Raw genomic sequence first — 24,673 nt, forward strand, 5'->3', positions numbered from 1 at the left:
GGAGCCTGGCCCGATGAAACTTCCTGAATGTCAACGTCCATGTTCTCTGTATTTGCTTTCTTCGATTCTTTTGAGGCTGAGCGGCAAACTTTAGCAATGTGACCTTTTTTATTACATTTGCGACAAACGGCCCAACGCTGGGGGCACTCTGACCGATCGTGATGTATATAGCACGACGCACAGGACGGCAACAGGGGCCGGCGGCCGGAATTCTGCTTACGCGCCGTGCGGGAGCGGCCGTAACGGCCGGATTGTACCGCTCGCACGTCGTCCACCCCGGACACAGTGGACGCGGCCGCGCCACCCTGAACCTCCGCGACGTCGCACCACGCTTCCAGCTGTTGACCTGCCGCGTGAGAGACTTCATACGATTGAGCAATGGACAGAACTCCCTCGAGGGAAGGGTCTTCTAACTGCAGGGCCCGTTGCCGGACCTCCCGATCAGGGGCCGAACGAACAATGACGTCGCGTACCATAACGTGGCATACGACTCTCGCGACTGCTCCGTGACAAAATGACACTTGCGACTAAGACCGTGCAGGGTAGCGGCCCACGCCCGGTAAGACTGATGGGGCTGTTTCTTGCATTGATAGAACTCGACCCTAGCCGCCACAACATGCGTGCGGCGGCGATAATAGGAAGACAGCAACGAACACAATGCGTCAAAAGTCAAGGACGAGGGTTCCTGCAACGGCGCTAGCTGCCGCAAAACTTGATACAGCGAGGGAGATATCCAAGACAAGAAGAGAGCACGACATACCTCCGCCTCGACAACACGAAACGCCTGGAAATGCTGCCGAAGGCGATGTTCATACGCGTCCCAATCCTCCGCCGTCTCGTCATACGGGGGAAAGGGAGGGGGGAACTGCGCCGGAGCAGACGGCGTGGAGAGCAACGCCGGAAGCACTTGTTTCATGGTGGCCATGAGTTCCGTCTGCTGCGCAACCAAAACTCGCACCAAATCCTCCATGCCGTGGAGAAACTACGAAACCGGAACAACGACGCAACACGCGAAAGAACGACCCTACTCGTCGCCAATTGTGTAGTAACACTGTTTACGTTTACGTCGCACTTCACTTAGCGTAGACCGGGACTGTGTCCTAGGCATGCCCGATGTTGACTGACTGGGCACGGCCCGTGCTGCCGGAGTTGTTGTTGTTGTTGTTGTTGTTGTTACGCCGGCAGAGGTCGCGTCCGAATCCTCGTGTGCCCTCTGGTGGACGGGACTCTACTTGCGGCAACTACCGCCCGTGACGCGCCGTGCCAATGTGCGCCTCCCGCGATCTTTCTGGTGGCTACTACATCCTTCATGAGAGAGAAAAGAGGGATAAGTTTCTGAAGGTCTGAAAGGTCACTCGGACTCCACGACTAATGTGAGGACAAGAGGAACGAATGTGTCTATAAGAAGTTTTGGAATTTCACCTCCTGAAGGTAAAATACTGATCAGTCTGTCAGTCTTCTAGTAATTTTATGGTTTCCTCGCATGAATTTTCACTTTGACACGATTATTCTATGTTTCATCACTCACCTGAGAGATATCTCTGAATTCCCAAAGAGACACACCTTCAAATTGCAATCAGCTGTTATCCGTAAACGGTTGCACGTGCCACAGAAGTGTTCACTCATTGAGGTAATAAATCCCACACGTCCCTTGAAGCCCGGGACATGGTATGCCTGCAAAAAGAAATTGTAAGAAAATAGCTACTGCTGTTGTGAAAATACCATAAATGTGTTGCTCACCAAGTGGAGGAAGGGGGGAGTTTGAACGCCCTATCCTGACAATATTAAATTTAGTGACTTAACTTCCCCGTATTTCAGGAACAACTGTAGCCATTGACAAGAACCGTTTACAGGACATTAAACTACATGTTCGGAGTCTTACAATAATTGCATTTCAGCCACTGCTTTTCGAAATACAATTTTTTAATTACACAGTTACAATTTTGTGTACTTTTTTGTATGTTATTCTAAATAATTTTATTTATACATAACATTATGTTCTTCTTTTAGTTCAGAAGACTCAGGATACGTATGTTATTACTCCCTGAAAATTTGAATTCGCTACTCGAAGTAGTTTCTGAGATTTAGGGAAAAATGCAAGAGAAAATGTAAATTTTCAGGAAGAGTTTTTAAAGTTTTAATAGACTGTAACTCAATATATGCTTAACATTTTATTTTTAGCCACTCAGAAGCACCCTGCACCATACTGTATATCATCCTCTTGATCTTTTTTAAGTTTTTTCTTGTTTTCTTCTTTCTGGACTCCGTAGTGGCCAACTGTGCTGCATACTCTGCTTTACCAGTGCAAACCTTGTCCATCCATTCAAATTCTCTGGTGCAGTTTGCTCCAGAATTAATTCCCATATGTTGTAGCACTTTCACGCTACCAATGTTGCCATCATTAAAAGCAATAACAGCATGACTGACCCCCACTTTAGTGTCTTCATTACAAGAAAAACATTTTTTGGTCTACAACTACATCTACACCCATACTCCTCAAGCCACCTGACGGTGTAGGGTACCTTGAGTACCTCTATTGGTTCTCCCTTCTATTGTAGTCTGGTATTGTTTGTGGAAAGAAGGATTGTCGGTATGTCTCTCTGCGGGCTCTAATCTCTCTCATTTTATCCTCATGGTCTCTTCGCGAGATATACGTAGGAGGGAGCAATATACTGCTTGACTCCTCGGTGAAGGTATGTTCTCGAAACTTCAACAAAAGCCCGTACCAAGCTACTGAGCGTCTCTCCTGCAGAGTCTTCCACTGGAGTTTATCTAACATCTCCGTAATGCTTTCGCGATTACTAAATGATCCTATAACGAAGCATGCTGCTCTCTGTTGGATATTCTCTATCTCTTCTATCAACCCTATCTGGTACGGATCCCACACTGCTGAGCAGTATTCAAACAGTGGGCGAACAAGTGTACTGTAACCTAATTCCTTTGTTTTCGGATTGCATTTCCTTAGGATTCTTCCAATGAATCTCAGTCTGGCATCTGATTTACCGACGATCAACTTTATACGATCATTCCATTTTAAATCACTCCTAATGCATACTCCCAGATAATTCATGGAATTAATTGCTTCCAATTGCTGACCTGCTATATTGTAGCACATTACACTTGTCTACATTGAGATTCAATTGCCATTCCCTGCACCATGCATCAATTCGCTGCAGATCATCCTGCATTTCAGTACAATTTTCCATTTTTACAACCTCTCGATATCCCACTCATCTGCAAAAAGCCTCAGTGAAGTTCCGATGTCATCCACAAGGTCATTTATGTATATTGTGAATAGCAACAGTCCTACGACACTCCCCTGCAGCACTCCTGAAATCACTCTTACTTCGGAAGACTTCTCTCCATTGAGAATGACATGCTGCGTTCTGTTATCTAGCAACTCTTCAATCCAATCACACAATTGGTCTGATAGTCCATATGCTCTTACTTTGTTCATTAAACGATTGCGGGGAACTGTATCGAACGCCTTGCGGAAGTCAAGAAACACAGCATCTACCTGGGAACCCGTGTCTATGGCCCTCTGAGTCTCGTGGACGAATAGCGCGAGCTGGGTTTCACACGATCGTCTTTTTCGAAACCCATGCTGATTCCTACAGAGTAGATTTCTAGTTTACAGAAAAGTCATAATACTCGAACATAATACATGTTCAAAAATTCTACAACTGATCGACGTTAGAGATATAGGTCTATAGTTCTGCACATCTGTTCGACGTCCCTTCTTGAAAACGGGGATGACCTGTGCCCTTTTCCAATTCTTTGGAACGCTACGCTCTTGTAGAGACCTACGGTACACTGCTGCAAGAAGGGGGGCAAGTTCCTTCGCATACTCTGTGTAAAATTGAACTGGTATCCCATCAGGTCCAGCGGCCTTTCCTCTTTTGAGCGATTTTAATTGTTTCTCTATCCCTCTGTCGTCCATTTCGATATCTACCATTTTGTCATCTGTGCGACAATCTCGAGAAGGAACTACAGTGCAGTCTTCCTCTGTGAAACAGCTTTGGAAAAAGACATTTAGTATTTCGGCCTTTAGTCCATCATCATCTGTTTCAGTACCTTTTTGGTCACAGAGTGTCTGGTCATTTTGTTTTGATCCACCTACCGCTTTGACATAAGACCAAAATTTCTTATGATTTTCTGCCAACTCAGTACATAGAACTTTACTTTCGAATTCATTTAACGCCTCTCGCATGGCCCTCCTCACATTACATTTCGCTTCGCGTAATTTTTGTTTGTCTGCAAGGTGTTGGTTATGTTTATGTTTGCTGTGAAGTTCCCTTTGCTTCCGCAGCAGTTTTCTAACTCGGTTGTTGTACCACGGTGGCTCTTTTCCATCTCTTACGATCTTGCTTGGCACATACTCATCTAATGCATATTGTACGATGGTTTTGAACTTTGTCCACTGATCCTCAACACTATCTGTACTTAAAACAAAACTTTTGTGTTGAGCCGTCAGGTACTCTGTAATCTGCTTTTTGTCAGTTTTGCTAACCAGAAAAGTCTTCGTACCTTTTTTAATATTTCTATTTACGGCTGAAATCATCGATGCAGTAACCGCTTTATGATCGCTGATTCCCTGTTCTGCGTTAAGCGTTTCAAATACTTCGGGTCTGTTTGTCACTAGAAGGTCTAACATGTTATCGCCACGAGTCGGTTCTCTGTTTAACTGCTCAAGGTAGTTTTCAGATAAAGCTCTTAAACTTTCATAACGGGTGGCAGGGACAAAGAATCCAGTGAAATTTTTTAGTCTCCCAGTCTATATCCGGCAAATTAAAATCTCCACCCAGAACTATAACATGGTGGGCAAATCTACTCGAAATATTTTCCAAATTATCCTTCAGGTGCTCAGCCACAACAGCTGCTGAGCTAGGGGGCCTATAGAGACATCCAATTACCATGTCTGAGCCTGCTTTAACCGTGACCTTCACCCAAATTATTTCACATTTCGGATCTCCGTCAATTTCCTTCGATACTATTGCACTTCTTATCGCTTTAAACATGCCTCCCCCTTCACTGTCCAGCCTGTCTCTGCGGTATACATTCCAATCTGAGTTTAGAACTTCATTACTGTTTACATCTGATTTCAGCCAACTTTCTATCCCTAGTACTATGTGGGCATTGTGACCGTTTATTAATGAGAGCAGTTCTGGGACCTTTCTATAGACGCTCCTGCAGTTTACTATTAGCACATTAATATTGTTATTCCCTGTTGCATTTTGTCTACTCCTACCTTGCCACATCTCAGGAGGTGTCTTGTCGGGCCTAGGGAGGGAATTATCTAACCTAAAAAACCCCCATGTGCAGTTCACACGTACTCCGCTACCCTTGTAGCCGCTTCCTGCATGTAGTGCACGCCTGACCTATTCAGGGGGACCCTACATTTCTCCACCCGATAGCAGAATCGTCTGAGCCCCTGGTTTAAGCCTTCCACTCGGCTCCAAACCAGAGGACCACTATCGGTTCAGGGAACGATACTACAAATAGTTAGCTCAGATTCCACCCCGCGAGGCTTTCCGCCTTCACCAACTCCGCTAACCGCTTGTACGAACTGAGGATGACCTCTGAACCCAGACAGCAGGAGTCATTGGTGCCGACATGAGCAACAATTTGCAGACGGGTGCACCCAGTGCTCTCTATCGCCGCCGGCAGGGCCTCCTCCACATCTCGGATGAGACCCCTGGCAAGCAGGCAGAGTGAACACTGACCTTCTTCCGCGACCTTTCCGCTATTTCCCTAAGGGGCTCTATCACCCACCTAACGTTGGAGCTCCCAATAACTAATAAACCCCTCCCCCCATGTGCCTGCTCGGACCTTGCTGAAGGAGTGGCCACATGTCCACTCACAAGCAGAACGGGCGATGCCACACGGCCAGCCTCCACACCGACCCTCCGTCTCGTGCGCCGCGCACGCCGCTGAACCCGCCACTCCCCTTGGGGAGAGGGTGGCCCAACCGCGCCCGGTAGCCGCAAAGATGTCTCGACAGCAGGGTCAGTGGGTGAAGCATGTAACACCTGGGGTGTACCATGCAACGCACCAGACTCCCCACTGCCGCTACACTCCGAGGCAGCAGCCTGAAGACGGCTGACCGCGGCCATCAACACGTTCAGCTGTTCGCGAACAGTGGCCAGCTCCTCGTGGGTCCGTACACAGCAGTCACACATCCTATCCATCCTAAGAAATCAATTTACTGTAGAGAGTTAATCAACTAGACTGCTAATTCACTAAAGGCGGCTGATAGTTGACTAAACTGTGGTTACTAGACACTTCCTGTAGAAAACAATGAAAATAGCACTACCTGTCTCTGGACTGTATTGAAAACAAACACTAGCACTACTGGCACTATGGCTGACTAAACGGACTCTCTCTGACTGTATTCAAAACAAACACGAAATCTATGGAACACTATTACTAGCACTCGACAATTAAAGCTTCCTAAAAGCAAAAACACACGGAAGAAGAAGTGACAAGTAAGAAAAATAGAGTTAATACTTAAATTAGCGTAGCTCGCTGCACAGCAGACGTGACGCAGACGGCAGTTACGACGACACTGACACTGTAAGATTATTGAACGACTCATTGGGATTTTGAGTCTGACAATGCAGACACTTCTTCAGTAATTCAGGATTGCCAGGTCTCTGTAAACAGGTTTTATGATATCCACAACTGCTGCTGGGATAGAATGTTTATGGCTGTATGACCTGTTTGAGTACTGGGCATTGCGGTAATTGCACCATGAACCAGATCCAGGAGGGCAAAGATGGTGTACTGGTTTATCATCAGCTGACAGTCTCTGGAAGAAGGTAGCCCATACTGCCTGCTTCATTTTCAACAAATCCTCAGTATTATTTCTAATGGCAATCTCATAATACTCTTGTAGTACATCAGTCATTTTGTCTGTCAGCCTGCTTCTTATGGCCTTACCACCTGAAAGTTTCTTGTCTCTCAAACTTTGTTTCAACTTCCTCAATCTGGTACCGATCCTCTTCTGGACATGACCAACACATTCCAGTTCTGTGATAAGCTTCTCACCATAAGGCTGAGTGGCTACTACACTGTTATATGCATTTGTGTCTGCATAACCTAAGAACTTAGTGTAACACACTCCCCTTTAGTTTACAGATCGATTATAAATTTCAACAGCTGCACAGGCCTCCGTACGACTAGTTGTCCTTCATAATTTCTGTCACAGATATGCCCTTCTTCATTCCCTGATTTATACTTATAACAATGTTTGGTTAAAATCTGGAAATCTATTAGCTTTCCAGTATCCACACTGGTCACTGTAGCAACAGAATTCTTAGAACTGTAGCTGCGCTTCTACCAAGTGCTCCAAAAGCTACTCATATGTCAATCATACCATCGTTTATTTCAGCAGCTTCATTTGCAGCATCCTTAATTGACTCACATGCAGCAGATTTAACAGCAGCTCCAATAAATCCTGCATACTTGTCGATTTTACAAAGTGGGCGTGGCATATACATCACGACACACATTGTTTCTGCTGCAGTGTGTCCTTTGCCAATAGCTCTCAATCCATAAAACCACCTAACATTTATTTCAAAATAATTATCTTTACACTTATCAGAATTCCAAAATGAATGAGTATATTTACAACTGGCAGAATTAATGATAAGTTTACTGGCTAGTCCATTTGATACCTCAATGTCTTCATGTAAACTAACTGGCCCTCCACATACATACAGCACACACATTCACATAACACCCCTGTTAGGATTAGGATGTGTAAATGTATCAGAATATAATCTAACCTACCGTTTACATGACTTTTGTTTTGAGAAAACTGTGTTATCACTATGTTTTATTTTAATCTTCGAAGCACTAATGGGTGTTTCTCTAGATACTGATGAGTTTGCCAGTATTTCATTGTCTGTAACTTCACACACCACATGCTGAACACAAGGTTTCTCTTTATTCAAAAATTTATTACCATGAGACCCACATTTCTTAAAAACACTTCATTTTGGAGTCACACTTTTTGAGAGATTTACCAGTCTATTCGTCACTTTTCCTCGGAAAAACGTTAGCACTTCGATATACAAAGCATGTTTATATTATGAAAAGATACGATACTATTTTTGACAGTGCTACCAATACAAACACATAATTTAACCTTTATAACACAGCAATCCACAGCTTTCTACAGGGTGGTCCATTGATAGTGACCGGGCCAAATATCTCACGAAATAAGCATCAAATGAAAAAACTACAAAGAAGGACATTCGTCTAGCTTGAAGGGAGAAACCAGATGGCGCTAAAGGTTGGCCTGCTAGATGGCGCTGCCATAGGTCAAACTCATATCAACTGCATTTTTTAAAAATAGGAACCCCCATTTTTTATTACATATTCATGTAGTACGTAAAGAAATATGAATGTTTTAGCTGGACCACTTTTTTCGCTTTGTGATAGATGGGGCTGTAATAGTCAAAAATGGTTCAAATGGCTCTGAGCACTATGGGACTTAACTTCTGAGGTCATCAGTGCCCTAGAACTTAGAACTACTTAAACCTAACTAACCTAAGGACATCACACACATCCATGCCCGAGGCAGGATTCGAACCTGCGACCGTAGCGGTCGCGCGTTTCCAGACTGTAGCGCCTAGCACCGCTCGGCCACTCCGGCCAGCTGCTGTAATAGTCACAAACATATAAGTATGTGGTATCACATAACATTCCGCCAGTGCGGACGGTATTTGCTTCGTGATACATTACCCGTGTTAAAATGGACCGTTTACCAATTGCGGAAAAGGTCGATATCGTGTTGATGTATGGCTATTGTGATCAAAATGCCCAAGGGGCGTGTGCTATGTATGCTGCGCGGTATCCTGGACGACATCATCGAAGTGTCCGGACCATTCGCCAGATAGTTACATTATTTAAGGAAACAGGAAGTGTCCAGCCACATGTGAAACATCAACCACGACCCGCAACAAATGATGATGCCCTGGTAGGTGTTTTAGCTGCTGGGGCAGCTAATCCACACATCAGTAGCAGAAAAATTGCGCGAGAATCGGGAATCTCAAAAACGTCGGTGTTGAGAATGCTACATCAACATCGATTGCACCTGTACCATATTTCTATGCACCAGGAATTGCATGGCGATGACTTTGAACGTCATGTACAGTTCTGCCACTGGGCACAAGAGAAATTACGGGACGATGACAGATTTTTTGCATGCGTTCTATTTCGCAATGAAGCATCATTCACCAACAGCGGTAACCTAAACCGCCATAATATGCACTATTGGGCAACGGAAAATCTACGATGGCAGCGACAAGTGGAACAGCAGCGAACTTGGCAGGTTAATGTATGGTGCGGCATTAAGGGAGGAAGGATAATTGGCCCCCATTTTATCGATGGCAATCTAAATGGTGCAATGTATGCTGATTTCCTGCGTAATGTTCTACCAATGTTACTACAAGATGTTTCACTGCATGACAGAATGGCGATGTACTTCCAACATGATGGATGTCCGGCACATACACTCCTGGAAATGGAAAAAAGAACACATTGACACCGGTGTGTCAGATCCACCATACTTGCTCTGGACACTGCGAGAGGGCTGTACAAGCAATGATCACACGCACGGCACAGCGGACACACCAGGAACCGCGGTGTTGGCCGTCGAATGGCGCTAGCTGCGCAGCATTTGTGCACCGCCGCCGTCAGTGTCAGCCAGTTTGCCGTGGCATACGGAGCTCCATCGCAGTCTTTAACACTGGTAGCATGCCGCGACAGCGTGGACGTGAACCGTATGTGCAGTTGACGGACTTTGAGCGAGGGCGTATAGTGGGCATGCGGGAGGCCGGGTGGACGTACCGCCGAATTGCTCAACACGTGGGGCGCGAGGTCTCCACAGTACATCGATGTTGTCGCCAGTGGTCGGCAGAAGGTGCACGTGCCCGTCGACCTGGGACCGGACCGCAGCGACGCACGGATGCACGCCAAGACCGTAGGATCCTACGCAGTGCCGTAGGGGACCGCACCGCCACTTCCCAGTAAATTAGGGACACTGTTGCTCCTGGGGTATCGGCGAGGACCATTCGCAACCGTCTCCATGAAGCTGGGCTACGGTCCCGCACACCGTTAGGCCGTCTTCCGCTCACGCCCCAACATCGTGCAGCCCGCCTCCAGTGGTGTCGCGGCAGGCGTGAATGGAGGGACGAATGGAGACGTGTCGTCTTCAGCGATGAGAGTCGCTTCTGCCTTGGTGCCAATGATGGTCGTATGCGTGTTTGGCGCCGTGCAGGTGAGCGCCACAATCAGGACTGCATACGACCGAGGCACACAGGGCCAACACCCGGCATCATGGTGTGGGGAGCGATCTCCTACACTGGCCGTACACCATTGGTGATCGTCGAGGGGACACTGAATAGTGCACGGTACATCCAAACCGTCATCGAACCCATCGTTCTACCATTCCTAGACCGGCAAGGGAACTTGCTGTTCCAACAGGACAATGCACGTCCGCATGTATCCCGTGCCACCCAACGTGCTCTAGAAGGTGTACGTCAATTACCCTGGCCAGCAAGATCTCCGGATCTGTCCCCCATTGAGCATGTTTGGGACTGGATGAAGCGTCGTCTCACGCGGTCTGCACGTCCAGCACGAACGCTGGTCCAACTGAGGCGCCAGATGGAAATGGCATGGCAAGCCGTTCCACAGGGCTACATCCAGTATCTCTACGATCGTCTCCATGGGAGAATAGCAGCCTGCATTGCTGCGAAAGGTGGATATACACTGTACTAGTGCCGACATTGTGCATGCTCTGTTGCCTGTGTCTATGTGCCTGTGGTTCTGTCAGTGTGATCATGTGATGTATCTGACCCCAGGAATGTGTCAATAAAGTTTCCCCTTCCTGGGACAATGAATTCACGGTGTTCTTATTTTCATTTCCAGGAGTGTAGTTTGCATGCGGTTGAAGCAGTATTGAATAGCATATTTCATGACAGGTGGATTGGTCGTCAAAGCACCATACCATGGTCCGCACGTTCACCGGATCTGACGTCCCCGGATTTCTTTCTGTGGGGAAAGTTGAAGGATATTTGCTATCGTGATCCACCGACAATGCCTGACAACATACATCAGTGCATTGTGAATGCATGTGCGAACATTACGGAAGGCGAACTACTCACTGTTGAGAGGAATGTCGTTACACGTATTGCCAAAGGCATTGAGGTTGACAGACATCATTTTGAGCATTTATTGCATTAATGTGGTATTCACAGGTAATCACGCTGTAACAGCATGCGTTCTCAGATGTGATAAGTTCACAAAGGTACATGTATCACATTGGAACAACCGAAATAAAATGTTCAAATGTACCTACGTTCTGTATTTTAATTTAAAAAACCTACCTGTTACCAATTGTTCGTCTAAAATTATGAGACATATGTTTGTGACTATTACAGCGCCATCTATCACAAAGCGAAAAAAGTGGTCCAACTAAAACATTCATATTTATTTATGTATTACACGAATATGTAATAAAAAATGGGGGTTCCTATTTAAAAAAACACAGTTGATATCAGTTTGAGCTATGGCAGCGCCTTATAGCAGGCCAACCATAGCGCCAGCTTGTTTCCCCCTTCGAGCTAGACAAATTTCGTTCTTTGTATTTTTTTCGTTTGACACTTATTTCGTGAGATATTTGGCCCGGTCACGATCAATGGACTACCCTGTATATAAAAAATTACCGATTTTATTAGGTCTTGAAGTAATGCATGTAAAAATTTTAACATTTTCAACTGGTGTAGATTATATTTTAGAAAATAAAATAAAATACTTCCCACGCAAGTTTATAAGTAATATACATATCATTTTATTTGGAAAATTGCAAATTTTATAATCAGATAAAAACCCGAAAAAGTGAAAAAGAATGTTTTCCCCTTCTAACTCCCCTTAAAGTTACGGAAATGTGCAAGCTTTCGGAGCCAGTGGCTTCTTCTTCTGGCAGAAACAATGAAGGGGAAGGAAAAGGGAAGAAAGAAAAGGATTGTCAAGGTTTAGGAAATGGGGAGAGTTGCAGAAAAGCTGCACAGAAACCCAGGCCAGGACAGACTTACTGAATGGGATGAGAAATATGTAACTAAACCAGTCCATCTCTCATACCACCAGCAGATGTGAAGTATTCTTGTGATTGGTAGTAAGTCACAAACATTAAATTATTTTCAATGTATGTTCATATGTAATACTGCACGTACCTTTGAGGTATCATTGGGCCCATTGGGAAGAGGTTCAAAATAAGGCCACTGCTTTCTAATTATTTGGAGCATTTCACTAAATGAGACCATCTTCCCATCATTCCATTTGTTGCCGCTGAAAGGCATGTACTCGATAAATCTTACATCAACATTTTTCTCTTTTGTTAACTCCACAAAACTGCATCTTCATTAAAACCTCGCATTACAACACAATTTATCTGTGGAAGAAAGACACCATTAAAAACTTGGTATCAGATAAAGCATGGTTTAAACAGAGTTTGAAAGACTTTTTGATAGGCAACTCATCCTACTCTATAGATGAATATTTTAACAGTGGCTGTTAGGCCAGCTTAAATAAGAATGTCTGTTAGATTTCAGTTCTGAGAGCACTTTGTCATAACAGTCAAGATTATGTACTTTTTGTTTGATAAATTTATTAATAGTGCATAACAATGTTTCAGTCTGACAGCGTATGAATTCTGAAAATATTAGCTGTTCCAGTTTGTATTGTATTCACCTAGTTTGACAATCTCCTGACAAATGATCAGGGTATTCAAATGTTTTATATTTTTTATGTTATACTTTCTGGCATGTTACTCACCCATGAGAATCATCTCATGTTTTGGGTCTTGGAACAAAAGCTGAATCTAATCTAATCTAACCTACAAAATAATGGTTCTACAAGTCTGTTGTTATATTTGTATACCTCACTGATTCTGTTAAATTAATCTTTTTCTCTCTTTTTAGAGAATATGGGAATTTATCTTAGCATGCCAAGCTGTTAACCTTCTTAACAATTTACGAAAATTAAACTACGTACATCTCCAATCATTTTCCCCACTCCAACGCACACATCTTTTGCTGAAGGTATTATTTTAACTATTACATTAAATTAAGAAGCTTTCTTGAAACTGTGCTGCCATTTGTGAAACAAAGTTAAAAGTGTTCTCAAGATAAAAGGTCTTCACAAAAGGAGCATTTAGTATCTGTGCAGGTGGTAATACTGACAGCCTTCATATAAACAAGCCCAAATGGTAGAACATCCTGCTATACACATACACGCAATGGCAGAAAAAAGGAAAAGAGCACACCTTTCATTCAAGCATTGAATATATAAACTGATGAGACAAAACACTATGACCTCCTGTGTTTGTCCACTGTTGGAACACAATACAGCAGTGATTTTGTGTGGGACAAGTTCAGCAAATTTCAGGTATGTTCCCAGCATTATGTGAGGTATGTTCCCAGCATTATGCAGCACCGCATGTCTAAGCACAGGTCATGTAATTCCCATAAATTGGAGATCAGTGGTTTCTGGGTGCAGAACTGGTATCTGATAGCATCACATATGTATTCCATCAGATTCAGAAGGGGTGAATTTGATTCTGGCCTCGTGACACTGAAAGTCATATTGTTGAAACATGTCACCTTCATTAGGGACAGGGTGCGGACAGTGCACAATAATGTTCACACAGAACAAAGCTGTTATGGAGCCTTCAGTTACTACCACAGGACCCACAGAAGACCAGGTGAATGTCCTCCACAGCATAATATTGCTCCCACTGGCCTGAGTCTGTAGCAAAGTGCACCTTTCAAGCACCAATTCACTCTGTTGACAGTGTATGTGCACAAAACCGTCAAGCAGGTGTAATGCGAAACACGAATGATTCAACCAGATGACACATTTCTATTGATTCACTGCCCAATCTCAATGCTCCTGAGCCACAGAAATTGTAATTCAACAGTGTTATCAACATGGGAACATACAGGGGTTGTCTGCGGCAGAGCCCTATGTTTAACAATGTGCAATGAATGGTGTGCTCTGAAGTACTCGTGCTTCCACCAGCACTGTGTCATCAGACCTGCCACAGAAATTAGCTTCCTCAGCCGAATGTCATCTTTTTCAAAGGAACCATCCCAGCATTTGTCTTAAATCATTTAGGGAAATCAAGGAAAACCCAAATTTTGGTGGCCCGATGGGACTCGGGTCCGTTGTCCTCTCGAAGGCAAGTCCACTGTCTGACCACTGTGGTGGCATGACCTAGTCTTAATTAAGCCAGAAAATCCTGGGAAATGCTGACATACTTATTGATTTAAGATATAACAATTTAAAACAATCCTTTCATGAATTTCACTACAATTTTCTGCTCTTTTGAAAAAAAATTTCTTTTGACTGTTTTGATGTGGTTCATGGGGTGGGTTCCTGTAGTCATGTCCTAGTTCACGAACCACGGGCAACGTATGAGTGGCCAAGTAAGTGGTCCCGACAGTCGGGATACCAGTTACTTTGGAATATTCTGAGTCGTGGTCACCTTTGTGCTCATACATCCACCGGTTAGTCCCTCAGCCGTTAGGGGTAAAACCCAATGGGACTCGGGGCAAGTAAGGCTAGCAACCTGCTTCCCTGGTACTTTAAATATGATGCTGGTAACAATCAGAGCAAAATGCCTCGGACCTTTGGAGGTGATGGAGTCCCACCTCTAACTGACAAACCAGGGTCTCCCAAGATACGACTTGGCAAACAAATGGTATTGAGATGGGGAGCTATTAATATCAATGGGGGCTACTCTGGGAAGAGGGTAGAGCTGGCAGAGGCTGCAAGTAAGATGGGGCTGGACGTTTTAGCTGTTAGTGACATTCGGGTAAGGGGTGAGAAAGAAGAGGAAGTGGGAGAATACAAGGTCTACTTGTCAGGAGTCAAAGCAGGAATAGTACAATGGGGTGTAGGGCTTTACATCAGGAAAGAAATGGAACCCAGCGTAGTTGCAATAAGGTATGTAAACGAACGACTGATGTGGATAGATTTGACAGTGTCTAGCAAGAAAGTTAGGATTGTGTCAGTATATTCGCATTGTGAAGGGACTGATCAAGATAAGATGGATAGTTTTTATGAGGCACTCAGTGATGTAGTTAAGGACAAGGACAGTGTTCTGCTCATGGGTGATTTTAACGCCAGGATTGGAAATCGAACAGAAGGGTATGAAAAGGTTATGGGTAAATTTGGAGAGGATATGGAGGCCAACAGGAACGGGAAGCAACTCTTGGATTTCTGTGCCAGTATGGGCTTAGTAATCACAAACTCCTTTTTTAAACATAAGAACTTTCACCGGTATACGTGGGAAAGCAGGGGAACCAGATCTGTCATTGACTATATAATAACAGATCAGGAATTCAGGAAGGCTGTGAGGGACACACGTGTATTCAGGCGATTCTTTGATGACACTGATCATTATTTAATCTGCAGTGAAATTGGGATTGCGAGGCCGAAAGTGCAGGAGGTCAGGTCCATATGTAGGAGGATAAGAGTGGAGAAACTTCAGGATAAGGAAATCAGGCACAAGTACATAACAGCGATCTCAGAAAGGTACCAGTTAGTTGAATGTAGTCAATTACAGTCATTGGAAAAGGAATGGACAAGGTACAGGGACACAGTACTAGAAGTGGCTAAAGAATGTCTTGGAACAGTAGTGTGTAAAAGTAGGAGGAAGCAAACAGCTTGGTGGAATGACACAGTCAAGGCAGCCTGTAAAAGGAAAAAGAAGGCGTATAAAAATGGCTACATACTGGAACTCAGGTAGACAGAGAAAGTTATGTTGTAGAAAGAAACAAAGCCAAACATAATTGCAGCATCCAAGAAGAAATCTTGGGAAGACTTTGGAAACAGGTGGGAGACTATGGGTCAAGATGCTGGAAAACCATTCTGGAGTGTAATTAGCAGTCTTCGAAAGGGAGGTAAGAAGGAAATGACAAGTATTTTGGACAGGTCAGGAAAACTGCTGGTGAATCCTGTGGATGCCTTGGGCAGATGGAGGGAATATTTTGAAGAGTTGCTCAATGTAGGTGAAAATATGATCAGTAATGTTTCAGATTTCGAGGTAGAATTGGATAGGAATGATGATGGAAATAGGATCACGTTTGAGGAAGTGGAGAAAATGGTCAATAGATTGCAGTGCAATAAAGCAGCTGGGGTGGATGAAATTAAGTCGGAACTCATCAAATACAGTGGAATGTCAGGTCTTAAATGGCTACACAGGATAATTGAAATGGCCTGGGAGTCGGGACAGGTTCCATCAGACTGAACAAAAGTAGTAATCACACCAATCTTTAAACATGGAAACAGAAAAGATTGTAACAACTACAGAGGTATCTCTTTAATCAGCATTGTGGGTAAAATCTTCTCAGGTATTGTTGAAAGGAAAGTGCGAGTATTAGTTGAGCAGCAACTGGATGAAAATCAGTGTGGGTTTAGGCCTCTTAGAGGTTGTCAGGACCAGATCTTTAGCTTACGACAAATAATGGAGAAGTGTTATGAGTGGAACAGGGAATTGTATCTATGCTTTATAGATCTAGAAAAGGCATATGACCGGGTTCCTAGGAGGAAGTTATTGTCTGTCCTACGAGATTATGGAATAGGAGGCAAACTTTTGCAAGCAATTAAAGGTCTTTACATGGATAGTCAGGCAGCAGTTACAGTTGACGGTAAACTTAGTTCATGGTTCAGAGTAGTTTCAGGGGTAAGACAAGGCTGCAACCTGTCTCCACTGTTGTTCATATTATTTATGGATCATATGTTGAAAACAATAGACTGGCTGGGTGAGATTAAGATATGTGGACACAAAATAAGTAGTCTTGCATATGCGGATGACTTAGTTGTGATGGCAGATTCGATTGAAAGTTTGCAGAGTAATATTTCAGAGCTAGATCAGAAATGTAAGGACTATGGTATGAAGATTAGCATCTCCAAAACGAAAGTAATGTCAGTGGGAAAGAAATATAAACGGATTGAGTGCCAAATAGGAGGCACAAAGTTAGAACAGGTGGACGGTTTCAAGTACTTAGGATGCATATTCTCACAGGATGGCAACATAGTGAAAGAACTGGAAGCGAGGTGTAGCAAAGCTAATGCAGTGAGCGCTCAGCTACGATCTACTCTCTTCTGCAAGAAGGAAGTCAGTACCGAGACTAAGTTATCTGTGCACCGTTGAATCTTTCGACCAACTTTGTTGTATGGGAGCGAAAGCTGGGTGGATTCAGGTTACCTTATCAACAAGGTCGAGGTTACGGATATGAAAGTAGCTAGGATGATTGCAGGTCCTAGTAGATGGGAACAATGGCAGGAGGGTGTCCACAATGAGGAAATCAAAGAAAAACTGGGAATGAACTCTATAGATGTAGCAGTCAGGGCGAACAGGCTTAGATGGTGGGGTCATGTTACACGCATGGGAGAAGCAAGGTTACCCAAGAGACTCGTGGGTTCAGCAGTAGAGGGTAGGCGGAGTCGGGGCAGACCAAGGAGAAGGTACCTGGATTCGGTTAAGAATGATTTTGAAGTAATAGGTTTAACATCAGAAGAGGCACCAATGTTAGCACTGAATGGGGGATCATGGAGGAATTTTATAAGGGGGGCTATGCTCCAGACTGAACGCTGAAAGGCACAATCAGTCTTAAATGATGATGATGATGATGATGATGTTTTGATGTTGTTTAGTATGTTTAAATAATGATGGCAGTCTCTATAAAAGGGCAGTTTGACTTTTAAGTTTAGTTATACTGTTTTAAACTACATCCTTCATCTATTTGTCCACCCAGAAGTGCTATAGGATGTAACTTGAAGACTATGGTGAGGTGGTGGGGGACAGTCATTTGTTGAGAAGGAGGTGCTGCCAGAAATGAAGTGTGTGAGGTGACATTATTGACATTGCATACAGGAAGGATAAAAATACTCTATTCCATATTCATTTACAATCTACGTCTGGCCCCCATATGGTTTTACTTTTCTCCAATAAGAAAAAAGAAATTGTCAGTAACTGTCTTTATAAGGTCTTAAAAGGAAACAAACAATAGAAAATCTAGGCTGGAATAATGACCATATTATAAAAAAGATACATTGCTATTCACTGTATACAGGAGATGTTAGGTCACAGACAAGCACAACAAAAAGACTACTAAACACGTAAGCTTTCGATCAGAAAGTCTTCTTCCAACGTGGAAAACACACACACACACACACACACACACACACACACACACGACCGTTGTTTCTCCCATGATGCGCAGTTGCTCCCAGTCTGGCCCTAGCAGCCAGAGACAGTGGTCATGTATGTGTGATCTGCATTTGTGCGCATGTGTGTGTGTGTGTGTGGGGGGGGGGGGGGGGAAGGGGGAGTTGCACCAAAAGCTTGCGTGTTTAATAGGTGGTGATTTTTTTTCCCTGCCTGCAACACAACATCTACACTATACAGTGAGTGCCAATCTATCCTTTTCATAATACTGTCGTTACCACCTTGCCAAGAGGCATATTGTGGAGTAATCCGAAGGGCTCTACTAATTTGTACAAGAGGAAGGAGAGCACAATCTCAATGTAAGTTTTTAGAAAACTGGTATGTGCATTACTTCTGCAAACCTTTCAGAAAGGACACAGTATGCACTTCATTCAGCAAGATGAGTAATAAACAATATTAGCAATACTGCATCAAACTTGTTCACTTTCATCTTTGGATTAAACATTCGATTTCAGAGAGTACAGAATTTGGCAGAATCAAATTTTGGGGATATGTGGAACTGGGACAATGGCATATTTTTTACCCATTCAACAAACTAAGCACTGCTGATTGCTACTTTTATTGTGTCTGCTGCTGCAATGCATATATGAAACTGTAAGTGCAGCATCTATGATGGAATAAAATGTTATACAAATGAAACAAACAGGCACAGTGAAATAGAGTAGTATGGCTCATCATTTCGGTCTCACAGATTAGCAGGTGTTGACTTGAAAGATAATACTGAAGAAGTTGAATCCAAAGGAGAGGATGTACCGTATTTACTCAAATCCAAGCCGCACTTTTTTTCGGTTTTTGTAATCCAAAAAACCGCCTGCGGCTTAGAATCGAGTGCAAAGCAAGTGAAAGTTCTGAAAAATGTCGGTAGGTGCTGCCACAAGTAACTTCTGCCGTCGAATATATGTAGCGCTACACAGGCATGCTTCGTAGGCACAAAGATAAATACTGGCGCCAAAACCTCTGCGTCAGTAAATAAATTTTAAGAAAAAGGTGGAAGACGATTTTCATACATTATCCAACGAAGTAAATACAAATTCCGTATTGTTCATCTTCGAATGTAGCAGAACTTCAACGTATTACGAAAATCCGACTGGCAAAACTGTTTGGGATGTTTGTCAATATGGCCAACTCTACGTTCTGAATTTTTTCCTACCTGTGAGAATAGATGGTTGCTAATAGGAACCTGATGAAATGTGAATCACATGCAGTATTCTCTTCACCATAAGAGTAATACGAATATAAACATTTTGCCACGTATTCTTTCGTGTTTGCTGCTATCTTATTTAAATCCTGTCTGTCTAATAAACTACGAAACTAGAGTGAGACAACAGCAAACGCGGAAGAATATACGTATCGTGTCATGTTTATATTCGTATTATTCTTGTGCCTAATAGTGATACAGTCAGAAATGAAGCACGGCAACTGACTAGATTTTTAAATCTAAGATGACTCTAATTTCTGTGCAGAATTTGATGTACTAAAGAAGCGGCCGCAAAGATTTTCAAATGGAGAAAAATTTTCGCCCAACTCTCGTTCAGAACATGTTCTATCATACGCAGTCTATTATTTGGTTCTTGTTGATCATTATCAAAGAAAGCAGCAGTGTAAGTAACAACAAATAGTAGTCTCTTGCCATTGTTTCGCTAATGAGACGATTTCTCTCTCTTTCTTTTTAATTGTAAGCGGCGGTAGCGTGCACAAAAGCAAGCCATGCCGCGAGCGACGACAGGCCGCAAACACGCACTATCAGAATGCGACAAACAATGCATGGCACAGTACAGTAATGCATCTTCAGCTTAGAGTGACATAAACGCCTATAACAAGGAAAACGGCACTTATCAGATCGAAGCCAAATAAGCAATCGATTCAAACCAGACGAAGCACGTGAAAAAGGAAGGGTACCAGTATAAATACGGACGGAGCGCCTGACGCATAGCAATGGCTACCTGGTAAAGCTTAACTGCTAAGCTTACGACTCGTACCAAACTACTGTAGCTGTATCGTCATTCATTCGACCTAAATTGTGTCTCATATTACAATGGACCGACTTGGAGGTGCGGCCTAAAACTTTTCTCTCCCCTTGAATTTCGAGTCTCAAATTTCAGGTGCGGCTTAGATTCGGGAATTTTTTTTTTCCTTCCTTTATTTGGAGTCTCATTTTTCAGGTTTGAGTGCGGCTTAGATTTGAGTAAATACGGTAGGTGGTATTTCAACTAATTCTGACTATGAAATAAAACAAAGTACAGCAGGGAGCTCTGACGAATCAAAGAGCAGCGATGAAGATTCTGATGAATAGTAAAGTATGAGTTAAGAAATAAGATGCTACTGAGATCGTAAATTTTTGTTGTGTTGATGAATCTGTTAACAAACATATTCAAAAATGCACTGAAACATTGGCACATGTAGTGTTGGGAGGTGATAAACTGTCATTACTGTTAGAGGAGCTACGTATTTCTTGCTGTTCTAGTCCTACGTGACACTGTATCTGAAGGTATAGAATGAATCTTCACTGGCTAGAGAAATGGGTAACACAATTTTACAAGTCTCTGCTGTCATGTAATCTCTTCAGGGAAATCGTGACTGTACTAAGATTCGGTTTGTGGTTGACAAGGTCAGAGTCATTAAGAAATCCAAGGCAGCTACCACGTCAGTCCTAGAAGAGAGAGACGCAGCAAACTGTCAAAGCATGTACATTCCCGGTCCATATATTTGTGGTGATGTAGTAACCAAGTAATACTGAAGTGTGATCCAAGTCGCAAAAATATGGCTTTAATAATAACCTCCGAACAATATGCCTCTAAGGACTCGACAAGACACAGAACACTGATGTGCACATTACAAACTAGAACCACACAGAGACTGAGTCAGCACTGTTCCACAGTGGCGCCAGCAGACGGCAGGCACGGCAGGGACCGCGCCGCACGCTCGGCTCCCAGAGACGGCCTCCAGCAGCCAGCCTGCACTGATCAGTCGGTGACCAGTTTAAAGACGCATGTACGGCAACACAACTCTCGGTGCACTCACACTGACACGTACTAGTAGCACGGTACAGCAGTGATGAGCAGTGGTACCCCTCCTGTCTTGCGCGCCTTTTATCTGGCTCTACAATTTACTTTCCTAGACCCACGCAAATGCCTGATCCTCCTAATTCAATTTGCTCTGCAGACTATTTAAAATTCATAAAGAAAAAGGAGCCACAATTGCACTTTGTGTGCCAGTTACTTTCCAATACATTGGCACCAGCTGATCTTATTTAAGAATACTCAACTTTCGTAGCCATACTTACAGCACATCCTTTGCTTCCTGGCCTAAATCCAAGTTAACTCCCAGCCCCCCTCAGCTAGTTGTGTGCTGTTATCTCACGTCACACCCTAGTCTATGAGTGCCCAGCTGTCTGTCGCCTGACCCCTCTACCTGCACCCCTAGCTAGCCAACAGATGGCTCCCCCCCCACACACACGCCCCTCCCCCCCTCGCCCCCCCCCCCAATCAGCTAGTTGTGTGCTGTTATCTCACGTCACACCCTAGTCTATGAGTGCCCAGCTGTCTGTCGCCTGACCCCTCTACCTGCACCCCTAGCTAGCCCACAGATGGCTCCCCCCCCCCACACACGCCCCTCCCCCCCTCGCCCCCCCCCAATCAGCTAGTTGTGTGCTGTTGTCTCACGTCACACCCTAGTCTATGAGTGCCCAGCTGTCTGTCGACTGACCCCTCTACCTGCACCCCTAGCTAGCCAACAGATGGCTCCCCCCCCACACACACACGCCCCTCCCCCCCTCGCCCCCCCCCAATCAGCTAGTTGTGTGCTGTTATCTCACGTCACACCCTAGTCTATGAGTGCCCAGCTGTCTGTCGCCTGACCCCTCTACCTGCACCCCTAGCTAGCCCACAGATGGCTCCCCCCCCACACACACGCCCCTCCCCCCCTCGCCCCCCTCCCCCAATCAGCTAGTTGTGTGCTGTTATCTCACGTCACACCCTAGTCTATGAGTGCCCAGCTGTCTGTCGCCTGACCCCTCTACCTGCACCCCTAGCTAGCCCACAGATGGCTCCCCCCCCACACACACACGCCCCTCCCCCCCTCGCCCCCCCCCCCAATCAGCTAGTTGTGTGCTGTTATCTCACGTCACACCCTAGTCTATGAGTGCCCAGCTGTCTGTCGCCTGACCCCTCTACCTGCACCCCTAGCTAGCCCACAGATGGCTCCCCCCCCACACACACGCCCCTCCCCCCCTCGCCCCCCCCCCCCAATCAGCTAGTTGTGTGCTGTTGTCTCACGTCACACCCTAGTCTATGAGTGCCCAGCTGTCTGTCGCCTGACCCCTCTACCTGCACCCCTAGCTAGCCCACAGATGGCTCCCCCCCCCCACACACACGCCCCTCCCCCCCTCGACCCCCCCCCCCAATCAGCTAGTTGTGTGCTGTTATCTCACGTCACACCCTAGTCTATGAGTGCCCAGCTGTCTGTCGCCTGACCCCTCTACCTGCACCCCTAGCTAGCCCACAGATGGCTCCCCCCCCCACACACACGCCCCTCCCCCCCTCGCCCCCCCCCCCCAATCAGCTAGTTGTGTGCTGTTATCTCACGTCACACCCTAGTCTATGAGTGCCCAGCTGTCTGTCGCCTGACCCCTCTACCTGCACCCCTAGCTAGCCCACAGATGGCTCCCCCCCCACACACACGCCCCTCCCCCCCTCGCCCCCCCCCCCCAATCAGCTAGTTGTGTGCTGTTGTCTCACGTCACACCCTAGTCTATGAGTGCCCAGCTGTCTGTCGCCTGACCCCTCTACCTGCACCCCTAGCTAGCCCACAGATGGCTCCCCCCCCCCACACACACGCCCCTCCCCCCCTCGACCCCCCCCCCAATCAGCTAGTTGTGTGCTGTTATCTCACGTCACACCCTAGTCTATGAGTGCCCAGCTGTCTGTCGCCTGACCCCTCTACCTGCACCCCTAGCTAGCCCACAGATGGCTCCCCCCCCCACACACACGCCCCTCCCCCCCTCGCCCCCCCCAATCAGCTAGTTGTGTGCTGTTATCTCACGTCACACCCTAGTCTATGAGTGCCCAGCTGTCTGTCGCCTGACCCCTCTACCTGCACCCCTAGCTAGCCAACAGATGGCTCCCCCCCCACACACACGCCCCTCCCCCCCTCGCCCCCCCCAATCAGCTAGTTGTGTGCTGTTATCTCACGTCACACCCTAGTCTATGAGTGCCCAGCTGTCTGTCGCCTGACCCCTCTACCTGCACCCCTAGCTAGCCAACAGATGGCTCCCCCCCCACACACACGCCCCTCCCCCCCTCGCCCCCCCCAATTAGCTAGTTGTGTGCTGTTGTCTCACGTCACACCCTAGTCTATGAGTGCCCAGCTGTCTGTCGCCTGACCCCTCTACCTGCACCCCTAGCTAGCCCACAGATGGCTCCCCCCCCCACACACACGCCCCTCCCCCCCTCGCCCCCCCCCAAATCAGCTAGTTGTGTGCTGTTGTCTCACGTCACACCCTAGTCTATGAGTGCCCAGCTGTCTGTCGCCTGACCCCTCTACCTGCACCCCTAGCTAGCCAACAGATGGCTCCCCCCCCCCCACACACACGCCCCTCCCCCCCTCGCCCGCCCCCAATCAGCTAGTTGTGTGCTGTTATCTCACGTCACACCCTAGTCTATGAGTGCCCAGCTGTCTGTCGCCTGACCCCTCTACCTGCACCCCTAGCTAGCCAACAGATGGCTCCCCCACCCCACACACACGCCCCTCCCCCCCTCGCCCCCCCCAATCAGCTAGTTGTGTGCTGTTATCTCACGTCACACCCTAGTCTATGAGTGCCCAGCTGTCTGTCGCCTGACCCCTCTACCTGCACCCCTAGCTAGCCCACAGATGGCTCCCCCCCCCACACACACGCCCCTCCCCCCCTCGCCCCCCCCCCCAATCAGCTAGTTGTGTGCTGTTATCTCACGTCACACCCTAGTCTATGAGTGCCCAGCTGTCTGTCGCCTGACCCCTCTACCTGCACCCCTAGCTAGCCAACAGATGGCTCCCCCCCCCACACACACACCCCTCCCCCCCTCGCCCCCCCCCCCAATCAGCTAGTTGTGTGCTGTTATCTCACGTCACACCCTAGTCTATGAGTGCCCAGCTGTCTGTCGCCTGACCCCTCTACCTGCACCCCTAGCTAGCCCACAGATGGCTCCCCCCCCCACACACACGCCCCTCCCCCCCTCGCCCCCCCCAATCAGCTAGTTGTGTGCTGTTGTCTCATGTCACACCCTAGTCTATGAGTGCCCAGCTGTCTGTCGCCTGACCCCTCTACCTGCACCCCTAGCTAGCCAACAGATGGCTCCCCCCCCCACACACACGCCCCTCCCCCCCTCGCCCCCCCCC

General features: G+C 46.0%; 1 protein-coding gene across 1 annotated transcript in view; it reads right to left on the reverse strand.

Annotated features, from left to right (window-relative positions):
- Positions 1–1,524: 1,524 nt before the first annotated feature.
- LOC126214995 (molybdenum cofactor biosynthesis protein 1-like) overlaps positions 1,525–24,673 on the reverse strand; it is a 55,501-nt gene continuing 32,352 nt past the window's right edge. The window contains 3 exon segments of the mRNA XM_049941624.1: positions 1,525–1,674; positions 12,240–12,424; positions 12,427–12,457. Coding sequence (XP_049797581.1) covers positions 1,525–1,674; positions 12,240–12,424; positions 12,427–12,457 — 366 coding nt within the window.

This window comes from Schistocerca nitens, chromosome 12 (genome assembly GCF_023898315.1).
Source record: "Schistocerca nitens isolate TAMUIC-IGC-003100 chromosome 12, iqSchNite1.1, whole genome shotgun sequence".
Taxonomy (NCBI): Eukaryota; Metazoa; Arthropoda; class Insecta; order Orthoptera; family Acrididae; genus Schistocerca; species Schistocerca nitens.